At 31.7% G+C, this 15,529-nt stretch overlaps 1 protein-coding gene across 2 annotated transcripts; it reads left to right on the top strand.

Moving 5' to 3' along the window:
- Window positions 1–419: 419 nt before the first annotated feature.
- LOC123917201 (CSC1-like protein RXW8) lies at window positions 420–10,215 on the top strand. Of its 2 annotated transcripts, none has more exons than XM_045968871.1 (12): window positions 420–1,150; window positions 2,537–2,890; window positions 3,742–3,888; window positions 5,065–5,128; window positions 5,239–5,448; window positions 6,127–6,303; window positions 6,720–7,021; window positions 7,492–7,768; window positions 8,011–8,286; window positions 9,262–9,495; window positions 9,575–9,752; window positions 9,837–10,215. In XM_045968871.1, the coding sequence occupies exons 2-12, from the start codon at window positions 2,613–2,615 to the stop codon at window positions 10,010–10,012; spliced, it is 2,319 nt and encodes a 772-aa protein (XP_045824827.1). In that variant the 5' UTR covers window positions 420–1,150; window positions 2,537–2,612; the 3' UTR covers window positions 10,013–10,215. The 2 variants fall into 2 exon arrangements, with proteins under 2 accessions (XP_045824827.1, XP_045824834.1); XM_045968878.1 differs by having other exon boundaries at window positions 619–1,150; window positions 6,723–7,021.
- The last annotated feature ends 5,314 nt before the right edge of the window (window positions 10,216–15,529 follow it).

Here is a 15,529-nt window from a genome sequence, read left to right as displayed (position 1 = left end):
AATTATTATTATTACTATTATTATGTGATGTTTTCTCTCTAGGCCTCCCATGTATCTTTTATACCCCAAATATTTTAATTTTGTCCTTGCTAAAAACTTCGGTTCGCAGAAACTGAAATTTTTTCTAGTTCAAATTCAGGAAAAATTTGGTTAACAGAAACCAAATTTTATTTTCAAGGCAAAAAAATTCGGTTCGTAGCAACCAAATTTTTTATTAAAAGGCAAAAAAGTAAAATTCAGGAGAAAAAAAGAATCAAAGAGAGCCTAAAGAGAAAATATCATGCCGTATAATTAATGAAGTTATTGATGAACACGAAAGCCCAACTAGTCCATTACTCAAACAGTGAATTATAGTGGCCCCATATGGCCCACATCAAGCAACCAAAAAACGTGGCTGAAGATGAAGAGCCCGCCACCACACATCGCGTCAGAAAAGCCTACGCTACAAGTCGGCACAACAAGAATTTCACGTACATGCTATTATTAGCCTCACAATATCTTAATCTGCCACTTGGCACCAGCACGTGACACCATAGCGTACGTCATAGTACACCGCAAATCAGCGTATCCAAAACGCTTTGGCCAGTTAGGGCGGTTACGACATTCGTTGGCGCCTTGGTGTCTTCCACGTGGCGGTTCCGTTCCTCCCGCGATTTTTTTTCTTTCAATTCAATCAATTATTATTAAATAAACCTTACATCAATTAATTTTATAATATGCTTTAGATTGAATTATTGTGATGATTAATGATGAGTAATTATTTATTTTATTCTATAAAGTGGCTTTTTCTGTGGTTAAATGATTCATTTTTGTGAATACTGATTTTTAATTTTCTGGATTCCCTATTTGATTTTTACTCATTCACATTTCACGTCACACATTTTCGGTGGTGTGAAAGAGAAATATAAATAGTGGTTAGGAAAAATCGAAAATAATCACAAAACTTAGGGTTTTTGATTTTCGTTTGTTGCATTTTTGAATCAATTATTTGCACAAACGCACGTTCTTGTGAAGTAGAAGCAACGCGCGAGCCTTTGAATTTTAACTTTTAAGCCTCACTTTCTTCGTTTGCTTTTTCATTCAGCATTTTCTTATTCGCTTCTTCAACTAACTCTTTTTTCTCTCACTTTCATCCACACGAATTGTTCTGGTACGTTTTTCTTTCTCATTCTCTGAATTTTGTTGCTTTGAGTTTTGATTATTGCTTCATCATTTTTTATAATTGTTTTGATTATTGTGTTCGTGTTGTGTTAATTTGAATCTGTTTTCGGTTATGTGTGTTAATCTTTTCTTGTTTAGAGAGATAAGTATATAATTATATAATTTCAATTTTGTTTAATTTTAGTTGTTACTGTAGTGATAGTGATTTACTGAACTGCTTTTTAGTTATATTGATTTTTGTTCAATTTATGGTATGGAAATTGGAAATTGAGTAGTGTATTGCAAATTCGAGTAATCGATATTGTGTTTTGCAATTTATTGTGTTAATTTTTAGAATTGGCCTTTTCCATAAAATTAATGTAGTTGATTTTTGATGCGTTTTGAATATGGAATTTTGATTTGTAAATCAATTTAAAATATCAAGTTTCTCTGTTTCAAAAAAGCTGCTACATGAAAAATGAATTTGAATTCACTTGAATGCGATTGGTGATTCCAAAGACTATGTTAAGTGGGATATGGAATTTGTATAATTTATGTAATGGATGATGTCAAGTAGCGTTGCATCCTTGTATGAGCCGTCTTTTAAGCCATCCATAATTTGCATTGGGTTATGGACTTGGAATGTGGTTGACAATTTCATCACCAGTCAGTATCATTATTACTTTAAAATTTTATCTCAAGAACAAGTTGTATACTGGAATCTTCATAGGGTTGTACCTGAGATTTTGAGTGCCCTGTGCGAAATATAAACTTGTTATCCTATTTATTTATAAGCCATGCGCACATTTTAAGGTCTATTTGGGAGTTTAGGAAGGTAGGGAAGGGCTTTTGAAATAAGGGTGAAGTGGAAAGAATGGAGGACTTTGGGAGATGAGGGATTTGGGAAGTTAATTTTTCTCCATAATACAAAATCCCCTATATCGGAGGAGAATTTTAAAGGGTTTGGATAAATTTTTCAAATCCAATTTATGTTGTTACATTACTCACAAAATTAAAATATATTAATCATAAGCATTCATTCATCATTCTCTACAAAATCACTCTCTCAGATAATATGTAAATATATAAGATTTTTCTATATTTTGTTCTCCACTGCAAACTCCCAAACAAAGCCTTAAGCTTCATTTCTTTATCTCTCAGCATGTGTCTGTTAGCTTTTGACGTTGAATTTAACCGTAGTCCTTTTTCACTTCTGTCCTTTACATCTCTGTTCTGTAGCTTATTATTTCATGGTGAAAATTATCTCTAGTTACGGATAGACCTTTTGCTGCACCTTAATCAAAGAAAAAACAAATTTTCCAACGGTGCATTCCTGTATTTGTGTCCAGAGAAACCATTTTTTACTGAGGCATTGATTTGATTTTAACTCTTTCAGGTGATCGACACGATTTCGATTTCAAATGTCTTTCTTCATGGGTAATGAATGATATTTCACAGTACCAGGAGCAGGGATGGACATTGTTGCTCTTTTAACTTCTGCTGGAATTAACATTGCTGTATGTCTGGTGCTCTTTTCACTTTATTCTATATTAAGAAAACAGCCCAGCAATGTTAATGTGTACTTTGGACGGAGACTAGCATCTCAGCATTCAAGACACATTGATTTCTGGCTGGAAAGATTTGTTCCCACTCCCGGCTGGATGTTAAAAGCATGGGAACCATCTGAGAGTGAGATATTGACTATTGGTGGCTTGGATGCTGTAGTTTTTGTAAGGATAGTTTTGTTCAGGTTGTTCGGTCCTTCTAAAATTTGATTAATTTAAGTTCTTTGCCTTGAGTTATCTTGAGGAATATTGCATTAGTGAATTTGATTTGCTTTGTTATCTGAATCATATGTCAAGAATAAATATTTGATAGTATTCACATGCATCATGCACCATAAAAATATTCTGGTCAATGTTAGTTAACATGCTACTGCTGCACAACAATTTTATCACTTTGTAATGATTTTATGTTGTTTCGTTTTCATTAATAATAATTTCTCATGAGAGTCAATCTTTTGAGTGGTTGCGGCAAAGAGCAGACAAACATTGAAATTGGTTTGGAAATAAAAGATCCATCTAAAAAGCATACTTGATTGGATATTGTGTTTCTAGCTCTTGGATGGTACAAGTACTAAAAATCCAATATAATATAATTAAATTTTATGCTTTGATTTTATGATCTGTGGCAAATGTGTTTCTAGCTGTCTATCACCAATAATGATGATTTTCTGCATGAACAAGAATGCTTTTGCATCGTTAACCATTTATATATCCGTCACCACCATTATCAAGATTTGTGCTCACAGAGAAAGGAGCAACATTGTTGTTGAGTATGCATAATGCTTAATTGATATAGATATGCCAGTTGACTCATCAATTAACTAAAATAGTGATGCTAAGTTTGAGTTTGTATTGTATTCTGTATGGAATTTATGCATTTTTAACTTGATTACAGCAAATCATTATACCCAACCTTTGTTTACTTGCCTTGGTTTTACTGTGTTTGGTTTCACTCCATTATATGTTATTTCAAATCAAAATTCAGTTGCCATCTTGAGCCTATACTAACTGTCAATGATGCTCTTGACTTGAACAGTATTCGAGTTTTTTTCATTGCTGCTGTCATCTGCACTGTTCTAGTGCTTCCTGTGAATTACTATGGTACATACCAAGTGGATAAGAAAACTCAAAGAAGGTCACTGGAAGTATTTACCATTGAGAATGTCAAACAAGGTTCAACATGGTAAGAGTTATATCTTATTTTTCGATGTAAGTGCTAATTATGTGATGGAAATTCATACAACAATCATGTAAACCTGTAACTTCACCGCAAAAAAGATTACACAGTGAACTATTTCTGAACAATCTGAAAAAAGAAATGATAAAATTGAAAGTAAATATCCCACATCTCATGATTCCCTCCCACATATCCACCGCCTTGTTAGAAATAATTCTCCCTGTCTCCCATTCTCCCTCCCGCACCTTTTGCATGATTATCAGCCCTTGTACCTCCTTAACACATGAATATAACTCTTCTCGTTGTAGTAAACATTACAGAGCGTGGTGAATGACTTAGTTGATCCACTCCCTCCCCTCACTGTCACGAATATCAAGGCCTAACTCATCCTTACAAAACCGGCTTGTAAGGTGGGGATTTCCTCCTCTTTATAAACTCTTCTCAAGAGTCCTATCTATCCGATGTGGGACTAAATCCCACCGAGTGTTGGCCGCTAACACACCCCCTCACGCTTCAGCCCGGCCCAATGGGCCTGAAGCGTGAACGATGTCGGAAACCCAACGATAGACCCGATAGGCTCTGATACCATGTCACGAAAATCGAGGCCTAACTCATCCTTACAAAACCGCCTTGTAAGGTGGGGATTGCCTCCTCTTTATAAACTCTTCTCAAGAGTCCTATCTATCCGATGTGGGACTAAATCCCACCGAGTGTTGGCCGCTAACACTCACTTGGATATCTATCATTATATAATATTAATTTAATCAGAATATCCAATAGCATGTACAAGCTGACAAAGGAATAGAATATAAAAGGTAACTCGAAGTTTCATAGGCAGGAATGAACAATGCTCAAAGAAAATTGTAGCGCTGCTATGTTCTTTAATGGCAACTTTTTTCGTTTTCTCGTTTGACATTTCTTTGTCGCTGAATAAATTACTCAAGTCTCCTTTATTTGGAGTTCTTATGCTAATTTTTTCTCCACAATATGGAAGAGTTAGTTATACAAAAAAAAAATGTGAAATTGTAGTTACTATAGGCCCGAGTCATTCTACTTTACTTATTTTGTTATTTGTTTTTAAAATTATATGTTGATGAAGTAATAATTCATGTTTTATTCAGGAATACATGAGCAATCTGCAATTGATTACTTATTTGTGGTTTTTCTTATTTTGTATGTTAGGCTTTGGGCTCACTGTCTTGCATTATACATCATAACACTTGCAGCCTGCACTCTTCTTTACTTTGTAAGGAGCTTTCTCTAACTGTTTTAGCATAATATTGACCCACAAGTTTCTTTTTTTAGTTTTCTTTTCCAATTTTTAAATATGACTAATCAATTAGTGTTTTTGTTTAGGAATTCAAGAAAATTACTAAGTTGAGGCTACAGCATATTAGTGAATCTCCTCCAAGTCCAAGTCATTTTACTATTCTTGTCCGATCAATTCCCTGGTCTGCAGACGAATCGTACTGTGACACAGTGAACAAATTCTTCTCATATTACCACGCATCAACATATTTGTCTCACCAGATGATTTATGACTATGGCAAAGTTCAGAAACTGAAGGTGTGCTTCTTACCTTTTTCAAATATTTTTATATTGTCATTTTGTCATCATACTGTTTTTCTTTTTGTTGAAGTTATGGTGTTTTAAATAAAAGGAGAAGAGAAATATTAAGGAATTTGAATATGATATTTGTGTAATATATGATCAAGGTAGTTAAAATTGAGATTCCAGCATGGATCATAAGATCCTACAAAATTCGAAAGATAGTATATATATTTATATTAATCCATATAAATGTATATTTTTGGTGTAAACCTGGTATGCTTCACAGCACGTGCAACCGTTGAGACAAATCCCTCGGGTCGGTTGGACCACAAAACACAATGGATGGAAAAGCCTCAGTAGTTTTATTGCTGCTGCATTTCCATATAAATGTATAGCACCAATAAGAAAAAGACCATTTAAATCAATACTATAAACACTTAATTAAACTTTGTCAAGACATTGGTTTCTAAATCTATTTTTAATTTTACTGTTTTAACTTACATTCAATGAAATATTATTCTATTCAAAGCATCTCAACTCCTCCCCGGTTTGGGCTCGGATTATGATTCTTAATGTTTGAGTATACAACTTTTCTCAATTTTTATTTTTCATTAATATAAACTTGTATTACTATTCTTGTTGAGAGAACAGATTTATATATTTATTTATTTTATCTGGATCTTCTTTCCCCAGGACGATGCTGAACAAATGTGCAAGGTACTTAGAGATGCTTCATTGGAAAAGTCTTGTAAGCCAAGTTTTGTGCCATGTTGCTGTTTGGGATCTACAGATTCTTTTAAGTTGGGTTCCAAAGATATGGGTAGTATTCATGGGAAAACATGCTACACTGACATAGATGCAAGGAAAAAGGTATCAGTTCCACCTGAATTGGTTTATATAAATTTATATAATTACAACAAATGTGAATTTTCCTTTCCATGATTGGCATTGAACTACTGCATTTAGAACTTTAATATGTGATCAAGATCAGTTGATATTGTTGTATGAGAAGAGAATATAAACATATTTTCAACCATTCATTGTTGGATAATTTGTTACACAACTATCCATATATTTATTCTTGACTTGTCTCTCAACTCAATATAATTAGTGTTATCTTCTTCTGTGTGATGTACCATTATTTATTATCTAATGAAATGCAGGTTATTAATTACGATCCTTGTTGTCATTTAGTAGTTACATGAAGCATGCAAATAATTTCAGATTATTTGGTAACATTTTTTTTATGCTCACTAATTTATGCTAAAAGTTTGGATCTCTGACAGCACGAATTCCCAGCTGCTTTTGTGTTCTTTAAAAGTCGGTATGGTGCTCATATGGCTGCACAGACCATACAAACATCAAATCCTATGGTATGGGTGACAGAAGCAGCTCCCGAGCCACATGATGTTCACTGGTCCCACATTCGTGTACCATATAGGCAGATTTGGATCCGTAAGATGGCTACTTTTGCGGCTTCGGTTGCCTTCATGCTTGTGTTCCTTATCCCTGTTACATTTGTACAAGGATTGACCCAACTAGAAAAGCTTCAGAAAATGTTCCCTTTTTTGACAGGGGTACTTACAAAGTAAGGCATTTCTGCATATATGAGGAATGAGCATCATGGACTTATGTTGAATTCACATTTTTTAACCATTCGCATTGATCAGGAAGGACTTTGAGAAAAAGAATTATGCATGATATACAGTCTTGTACCATTTAAATGATGGTGTAAATAAGAAAATTACAGTCTTGTACCATGTAAATGATGGTGTAAATGATAGGGAAAAATAATGTCCCTACTCCTACAAAATAACAAAACCCATTTACGTTAAAATATACTGAAGTGAAAAAACATATTCATCTTTTTCTGGGGAGGAAATTATAATTTTCAAAATTAGATCGGAGGACGGTGTAATTTAAGCATTTTTCAAAAGAGAAATGTAATTTACCATAATAACTCAGACATGGAATATGGAGTTTTAGATAGGTATTTTTTTAATTTTTGAATTGCTATGAAGTTCACTGTAAATTGATTCTTTCAATCCTCTTTTGCAGTTCATATGTGAAACAGGTGGTGATTGGTTACCTACCAAGTGTGATATTGGTTTTATTTTTGTTGGCAGTTCCACCTGTGATGATGCTATTTTCAACAGTCGAGGGTTCTATTTCCCGCAGTGGAAGGAAGAAAAGTGCTTGTTGGAAAGTTTTGTACTTCACAATCTGGAATGTGTTTTTTGTTAATGTTTTTACTGGTTCTCTTATCAATCAAATTCTAGTATTTTCTAGCATAAAAGACCTGCCTGCACAACTTGCGAAGGCAGTGCCCTCTCAGGTGATTTATCTAGGCTCCTAGATGACAGCGTGTACTTTAAATCACATACCCTTTATTTCAATCTATTTTGTTATGCTTTAGGGTATTGTTGTATTTTCTTGTTGAATTTATTTTGTGTGCTTGAATGCATTAGAGATCTGAGTAACACTCGACAATGAACACTCTTTTTAACTTTTAGAAGAGATACAAGGACAGCTCTTCTGTGATTCATATGATTTACTAGGTTTTTTCATCGCATGCAGGCTACCTTCTTCACGACTTATGTTTTGTCATCTGGTTGGGCAAGTTTGGGATTTGAACTTCTGCAAATTTGTCCTCTTTTATACAATCTATTCCAGAGATTCCTACTCAGGGTTAAGGATGATACACTTAGTGGCATATCTTTTCCATACCATACAGAAGTCCCAAGGATATTACTGTTTGGATTTCTTGGGTTCACCTGTTCTATTCTGGCACCTCTAATGCTTCCCTTCTTAGTGGTCTACTTTTTGCTTGCGTACGTTGTTTACCGAAACCAGGTTAGTATTTTTATCACATGTTTGTCTTCTCTTTCTTCGTTATGGAATTCGTTGTTCTTAATTTTCCATTATGCACAATAAAACACTCCCTAATTTGTGCTTGGGGATTCTTTTTTATTTATGTTTTGTATTTTATTTTAAGAATTAAGGGGAGTTTGGGTAGATAGTTTAATTAAGTATTATTCAATATATATACTTATCATTTATTTTTTTTATCGAAAAGGCTATAATTTATAATCACTTACAATATAAGAGCTAATATATAAGATGTGAAGAGAAAATGGGGTAATCTCCGCATAAGCTTTGTATAAGATGTTTTCATAAGCTATCTTAGGGAGTTTAATGTAAATAAGATGAAAATGGTGCTCATGTGATAAGCTAAATAAACTCTTCCAAACACTTCCTTAATATCTAAAAAATTGGTCATACACAATTACTAGATTTAAGTAGTAATCATTTCTCACAGTTTTAGAGAATAGTGGGTTGCAGCATGGTTCACGTCACTTTGTTTTAACAAATGAAATGATACAATAAAGGAATTGTTAAAAGATGTTGAGAACTTGAACTTAATGCCTAGCTCTCATGGAACCCTACTAGTAAGGATATTTTACTTCCTTTTGGCTGAAATGGTCATACTGCTAGTGTACAAAATTTTTTGTCAAGGTCTTGAGTGCATGTTTGAGAATTAGAAAATGTGTGACTTGATTCTCATATTCTTATCTATCCTGGCAGTTTCTCTGCTTAAATCCACCTAGTCCTGTCAGTTTTCTAGCGATAGTCGGATGGAAATATAAAAAAAAAAAACTGTGATGTACATATCCATGCAATGATATGTGATCACATTTGATTTGTTTCTAGGATAATTTGCTAAGCAAAATACATGATGCAGTCTACTTTACCTCATTGAATGAATATCTCCATGATTTGTTTCAACATTTGGGAAAAGCTTCTGTAATGACATTACCCTTTTTTCAGATTCTTAACGTGTACGTTACAAAATACGATAGTGGGGGACAGTACTGGCCTATTGCACACAACACAACGGTCTTCTCTTTGCTAGTTGCTCAACTTATCGCACTTGGGGTGTTTGGACTAAAACGCTCTACAGTTGCATCTGGATTTACCATTCCCTTGATCATTGTTACCCTTCTTTTTCACCAGTATTGTAGGCAACGATTTATCCCCGTATTTAAAAGCAATTCAGCACAGGTAAATCTCCCTTTCTCACGGCTCCTTCTTCACTTCCTAGTCTTTCATTCACTGCTTTAAACTTAACTCTTTGTTTTAGATTCTTATTGATATGGATAAGAAAGATGAACAATGTGGAAAGTTGGAAGAGATTTATGAACAATTACGTTCAGCCTACCACCAACCCATGTTAGTGCCGCATGCCCCGACCCCATCCGACTGCCCCAGCCCACAAGAGGACAAGCGGTTTATTGAGAGTTCAGAAGATATTGAGAAAGGTTTGTTTACTTTATATAACGGTTGAGGTTTCAATTTTCAGGCAATGTTTTTTAATTTGGCTATGTTTTCTTTTCAATTTTCAGGCAAAGAAGTTGGTCAACAACTTAGACCGGGGCCTATCCATCGCACGGTGAGTTCGAGCTCAAATAAATCGGTACTTGGTGCAAATCAAATGAGCGATCCGGCTTGTACATTGAATAAGAATATTCCTGATGTGTCTGATCCAGTGCATCAACATCTAATTAATGATGGATTATGATGGTCTCTTGATTCATTGTTCATAAAATTTATTCAAATGTAAATTGTAAATAGTTTTTCCCTAAAATAATCTCCAATTAAAGATAAATAGACAAATCAAATAGACGTAATTAAAATTTTCCCGGATAAAATGTTTTGTAGTTGCAAACGATATTGTAAATTGAAAGCTGAAGTGGTTATCGAGGAGGTGATATACTTTCTTCATTTCTCCATCCATGTCTATAGTTCAAGGGTTTGAAGAATATTTGGAGTTTTTACAGTCATATTATCATGTTTATATCACTTAAACTGTGGTGATGAATAGAGGAAATGCAAGCGACCAGCAGCAGGAGTTCCCTGAAGTTTGGAACTTGTGATGAGTATGTTACCGGCGGTTAGGGGTGGAAATAAGTTAGACCGGCCTACATGGGCCTAAGGTTTGGCCTAATGAAACTGAATGGCTAGATTGTTGTTTAGCTTCAATTTAGTTTGTACATTTATTACAATTACAACGACAAAAATGAGAATGCACTGTTATTACAAGTGTGTTTGTTTCGAAGGTTGAAATTACAATTTTGTGAATATTATTCTTTGGAACAAATGTTATCAGAAATTATATTCTTGTCAACGTATTTGATAAATAGTTTATTCTCAAAAAAAAAAAATTATTGACAGAGGGCCGAAGCCCTTCTCAAGATATTTTAGAGGTATGAATAAATTGTATTCTTGAAATTAAAAAAGAAAACCTAAACGTATTTTGTTAAAATTTAAAACAACCATAAAATTGAAATATTCAATATTCATTAAATTCTAAATCTATAATATGTAATAAGCCAGACATATTTCTCTTTCTCTCTCCTCTCCTCATTCAACCTCATTCCTCACATTTATTTCCCTTTCTCATTCTCATTCACGTTAATTGATCATTCCTCACATTTATTTCCCTTTCTCATTCTCATTCACGTTAATTGATTCAACATTTAATAGTGGATTTGTCTAATTACTCATTCCCCTATTCAATTTTGTCCATATCATGTTATCGTTTACTATTATTAAGGATCGCATCAATTTACCATTTAATAGTGGATTTGTCCATATCATGTTATCGTTTCCTATTAAATATATTTCAGGAAACATATTTTTAACGTATGCTGAGTTTCCTGAAAAATATGTTATCGTTTCCTATTAAATGGATTTCTCTTTTAACGTATGCTGAGTTTCCTGAAAAATATGTTTCAGGAAAAATATATTAGTTGTCCAATTACTCATTCCCCTATTCAATTTTGTCCATATCATGTTATTGTTTACTATTATTAAGGATCGCATCAATTTACCATTTAATAGTGGATTTGTCCATATCATGTTATCGTTTCCTATTATTAAGGATCGCACCAATTTTGACTAATAATATTAATGATAGTTTTTGTATATATGTTAATTAAAATAATGAGTAAACCATTCAAGTTGGTCAAACTATCATTAATCTCTCCAATTCCGTTTATGGTATTAGTATTACTATTTTACTATTATTATTATTATAGTAGGATTTTATTTTTTGACAAATATTAAAGATTTAATTGACTAGCAAACACTAAATAAAAAAATTATGAGTTTATAATGATGCATGTTTTGGTTGTTATTGTCACGCAGCCTTGATATATGGTATTTATGCCACACAAAATTCAAATATTCTCATAAAATTGTCACATGGTATAAGGAAATGAATTTTCTTCTATGAATGATTTGACATTAATTTCTCATATGCAAATTTATTAAATGGTTGATCAATGTATAGTTGTGACCAAATTGTTCCTCTTCATGATTATATTTATCACATTAATTATTTGATCTTCATTTTTTTTGTTTTTTGTAACCGGATAACTTTTTAGCAACTTGAGGGGTACCAATCATTATAGCATTTTTTTGCATTCACATGAATAAAGGGGATTTTTTTTTTTACAATATAAATGAAGGCATTTTTTTTAAAACAAAATAAAGGATAAAGGGATGTTAAAACTTTTTTTTAAGCAAAAGGGAAGTTAAAACTTAAAACCGTGTATAACGAAAAAAAACTTAAAACCGTGTATATATTATAATTATAAAAGAAATTATAATAAAAGAAATAAAATGAATATGCCAAATTCATTGTGAATAAGTAATAAGTAATTAGCCTTTATTAGTTTATTACCATTTATCTCTTACCATTGATATGTGATATGATCCACAAATCACGATCAATTAAATATTAAATAGTTAATTTTTTTTATTGTGTTGTTTTCATCATGTCTCTATTAACCTTATTTTGCTATAAATATAGCTTTTAATCGTAAACATTTGTTGCAAAATATTGATCTTGCTTTAACCAATTTCAATTTTTCTTTCTCACAAATTTCATTTTTTTTCTTGCTTTTTAATTCTATCTATAATTATTTTTTGTGTATTGATTCTTTGTTTTGAGTTTGTTTGTTTATTTGATCTTTTATTAGAATGTTCAAAGTTGCAGGTTAAAATCGACCAACATGACACAATGAAAGATCTATCATAAGGTAAGTGGTGATAGTTTAGTGTCAATAATTAAGATTATTATATGCATCGGTTATTAAGATCATCACACATGAAATAAATGGTGATAGTTTAGTGTCAATAGTGATAGTTTTAATCCTTCTAAAAGTAATACCCATGAAGTTTTCTTCATTCAAGGATCCCAGGACCACTTGATCAAGCTAAATGCTTTATGATTTATATATGTTCCTATAAGATCAATATTTTCTTTATCAGTGTGTAATCTTCATTTTCAAAGGATTGTTTTAAAAAAAATACCAACGATTTTGACTTTCTCTTGCTTTAAAGAGAAATTTATATTTTCATACAAAAAAACTTATAACTAAATTAAGAGAATGAATAAACGGCAATGTAAATTTATAAAATAGCCGTTCAAATAAGGTACTAATTTTAATTTATGAATATATATGTATAATTTTTTATTTATTTAAAATATAATTAATGACATTGATCATTAAGGTACTAATTTTAATTTTTAATTCTATTTTATATGCAGATTCGTTTGCTAGAATGATGATGGTCTCATCTAAGGCACGAATTCAAGACACTGAATAGTAGTCCTTTACCTTCTTTTTTTTTAGTTGTGTACATGTTTTTCAATTTACTACTTATACATTTTAGAGATTTATGTTCAACTGTTGCAATGTAATGTAACTTGATTAATGATGTAGACATATATAACTTTTCTTTAATTTCAATGCTTTTGTCGAATGCATTATTTATGATAATTTTTTATGGCATAAGGTAATTTTATTAATCAAGACATAAGGTATATATGCTAAAATCGTAACACACACCATCCAATAAGGTCATATAATAGAAAATTAAAAGAAAAGGATCCCATCACAGTACACCGTGTTGCTGGAGCTAAACAACAATAACCCCAAATCTCTTAAAAACTCAAAATTAGAAAATTATGTCGCGCAATTAAATAACTGAAGACTATTAATGTGTACGATTAAATAATAAAAAATTATGTCCGAAATTTGTGACTAATTTTTTGGGTCGTGTTAACCTTAGAGTACATGTTAAGAATTCAAAGATCAAAATATTCTCTTCCGTTTGTGCATTTCATTTATGAAAATTTAAAAGTTGAATTAACTGCATGAATTCAACAACAGACGTTCAGCTCATTAAAAGTCCTGTAATCGCTCCATTTTTTCAATCGGATGGTCCATATCAAACTAACAGTTGACCGATCCTATAATCCTGCTATTTTCATTTTGGTCTGTCATTCATTTGATATTAATTGCCAATATTGAAATAATTAATAGTTAATTCTAAAAACAAGGTGATAAAATATACAATGAAACCGTGTCAATTAAAGAATGCATATTTCTCTTGATTCTTCTATACATTTTTTAACGCATGACATCTCAAAAAAAGGTATTAGAACATTTATCAATTATAGAAATATATGTATTATAGATGTATATATGTTGTTTATTTACAAGACCAAATACAAAAAATACAAAATAAACATAGTAATAATTTAGCGAACTAATTAGTAATATCAAAAACAGATCTTTATTAAGAAAAAATGCAAACATTTGAATGATCCGGTCTAATTTAATGACTATAAATAAATAAATTTTGGTCTAATTTAAAAATATTCAAATTAAAATGATTTGATACACCACAATTTTAAGTAGTGAACAAAACATTTTAAATTGAAAAAACAAGAAAAAAAATGTATCACTACTATTTAGGTAACTTATCAATACTTGATTCAATAATTTAAGAACAATTAATCTTTAATTTTGAATTTGTGAATTTGAAATGTATCCTTCCTTTTTTCAAAAAAAGAGAAGAAGTTGTATCCTTCCTAATATATATCTTTGCGCATAATATATACGTCTGGTGCTCATGTTTTTCTATCCCTTCTCTTTTTTTCTTTCTTTGATTTCTAAAATTTATTCTAATTTCTGATTTCTATTTCTAATTTTTCATTGTTTCTTTTGTAGGAGTTGCCGATCTATTCCACATCAACACCTCCAATGTGCTATAGGTTGTTTATCATCGATTATCAAAATTTTCCTCATCTTTGTTTTGTGTTTTTTATTATTTAATTATTTAATTTGTCCATAAAAATTATGTGTATTTCTTCTTTCTTTTTTGAGGAGATGTGTATTTCTTTTTTTATTGTGGAATTTTGTGGTTTGCATGTGTGCTATGTATATCTAATTATGGGTTGATTTTTCATTTTTTATATTGGTAGTCTTTTTTAACACTGATCTTATTTTTGGGATCATATTGGTTGATTTCATGCATATTAACAGTTATTTGGTAATTTGCTTAGAGATGATTATACATGTATCCACAAACATATGTAGCTTATGCCTATAAATATATATACACACACGTGTATCTGACCGAAATATGGAACAAAGAAACAAAATATAGATGTAATCAGTTAATGTTAGCATGTCTCTTTAGTTTTTCTACTACTTTGTTTAAGTGTCTAAACTCAATTTTTATTCCATTATTTTTACCGCATTCAGTTTATAACAAATACTATTTAATAACATTTTGCTGTTTAAAAAAAAAAAATTCTAACAAGCCAGCTATAATATAATGTGCAATGGTAGAGAGCTCCTACCTGGCTAACTTTGAGCCAATTAAGTATAGATGAACTTGAATACGCTCATATGCAACGGTAGAGAGCCACTAACTTTTAAATTGTTATTTGAGGACACACTTCCAAAATATGTATATACTGGTATTTGAGTCTTCATTTACCTTTGTTGTACCTCTTCCTTTGATAATGTATATTGTGCTTTTTTAATTGTTTCAATGTCTTTGAATTGGAAATAGAACCAATTCTCAGTAATGATGGGCTATACACTAACATGGAAACAAGGTAGATGACATGTAAATAAAAATGCATTCCATGATGCTTTAGGTAAATAAAAATGCATTTCATGATGGGCTATACACCGGATGATTTCATATCATGCTACTGCCATTTAGATATATT

This window comes from Trifolium pratense, linkage group LG1 (genome assembly GCF_020283565.1).
Source record: "Trifolium pratense cultivar HEN17-A07 linkage group LG1, ARS_RC_1.1, whole genome shotgun sequence".
Lineage (NCBI taxonomy): Eukaryota > Viridiplantae > Streptophyta > Magnoliopsida > Fabales > Fabaceae > Trifolium > Trifolium pratense.
Note: the sequence above shows the minus strand (reverse complement) of the source record. Positions and strands in the feature narration are given on the sequence as shown.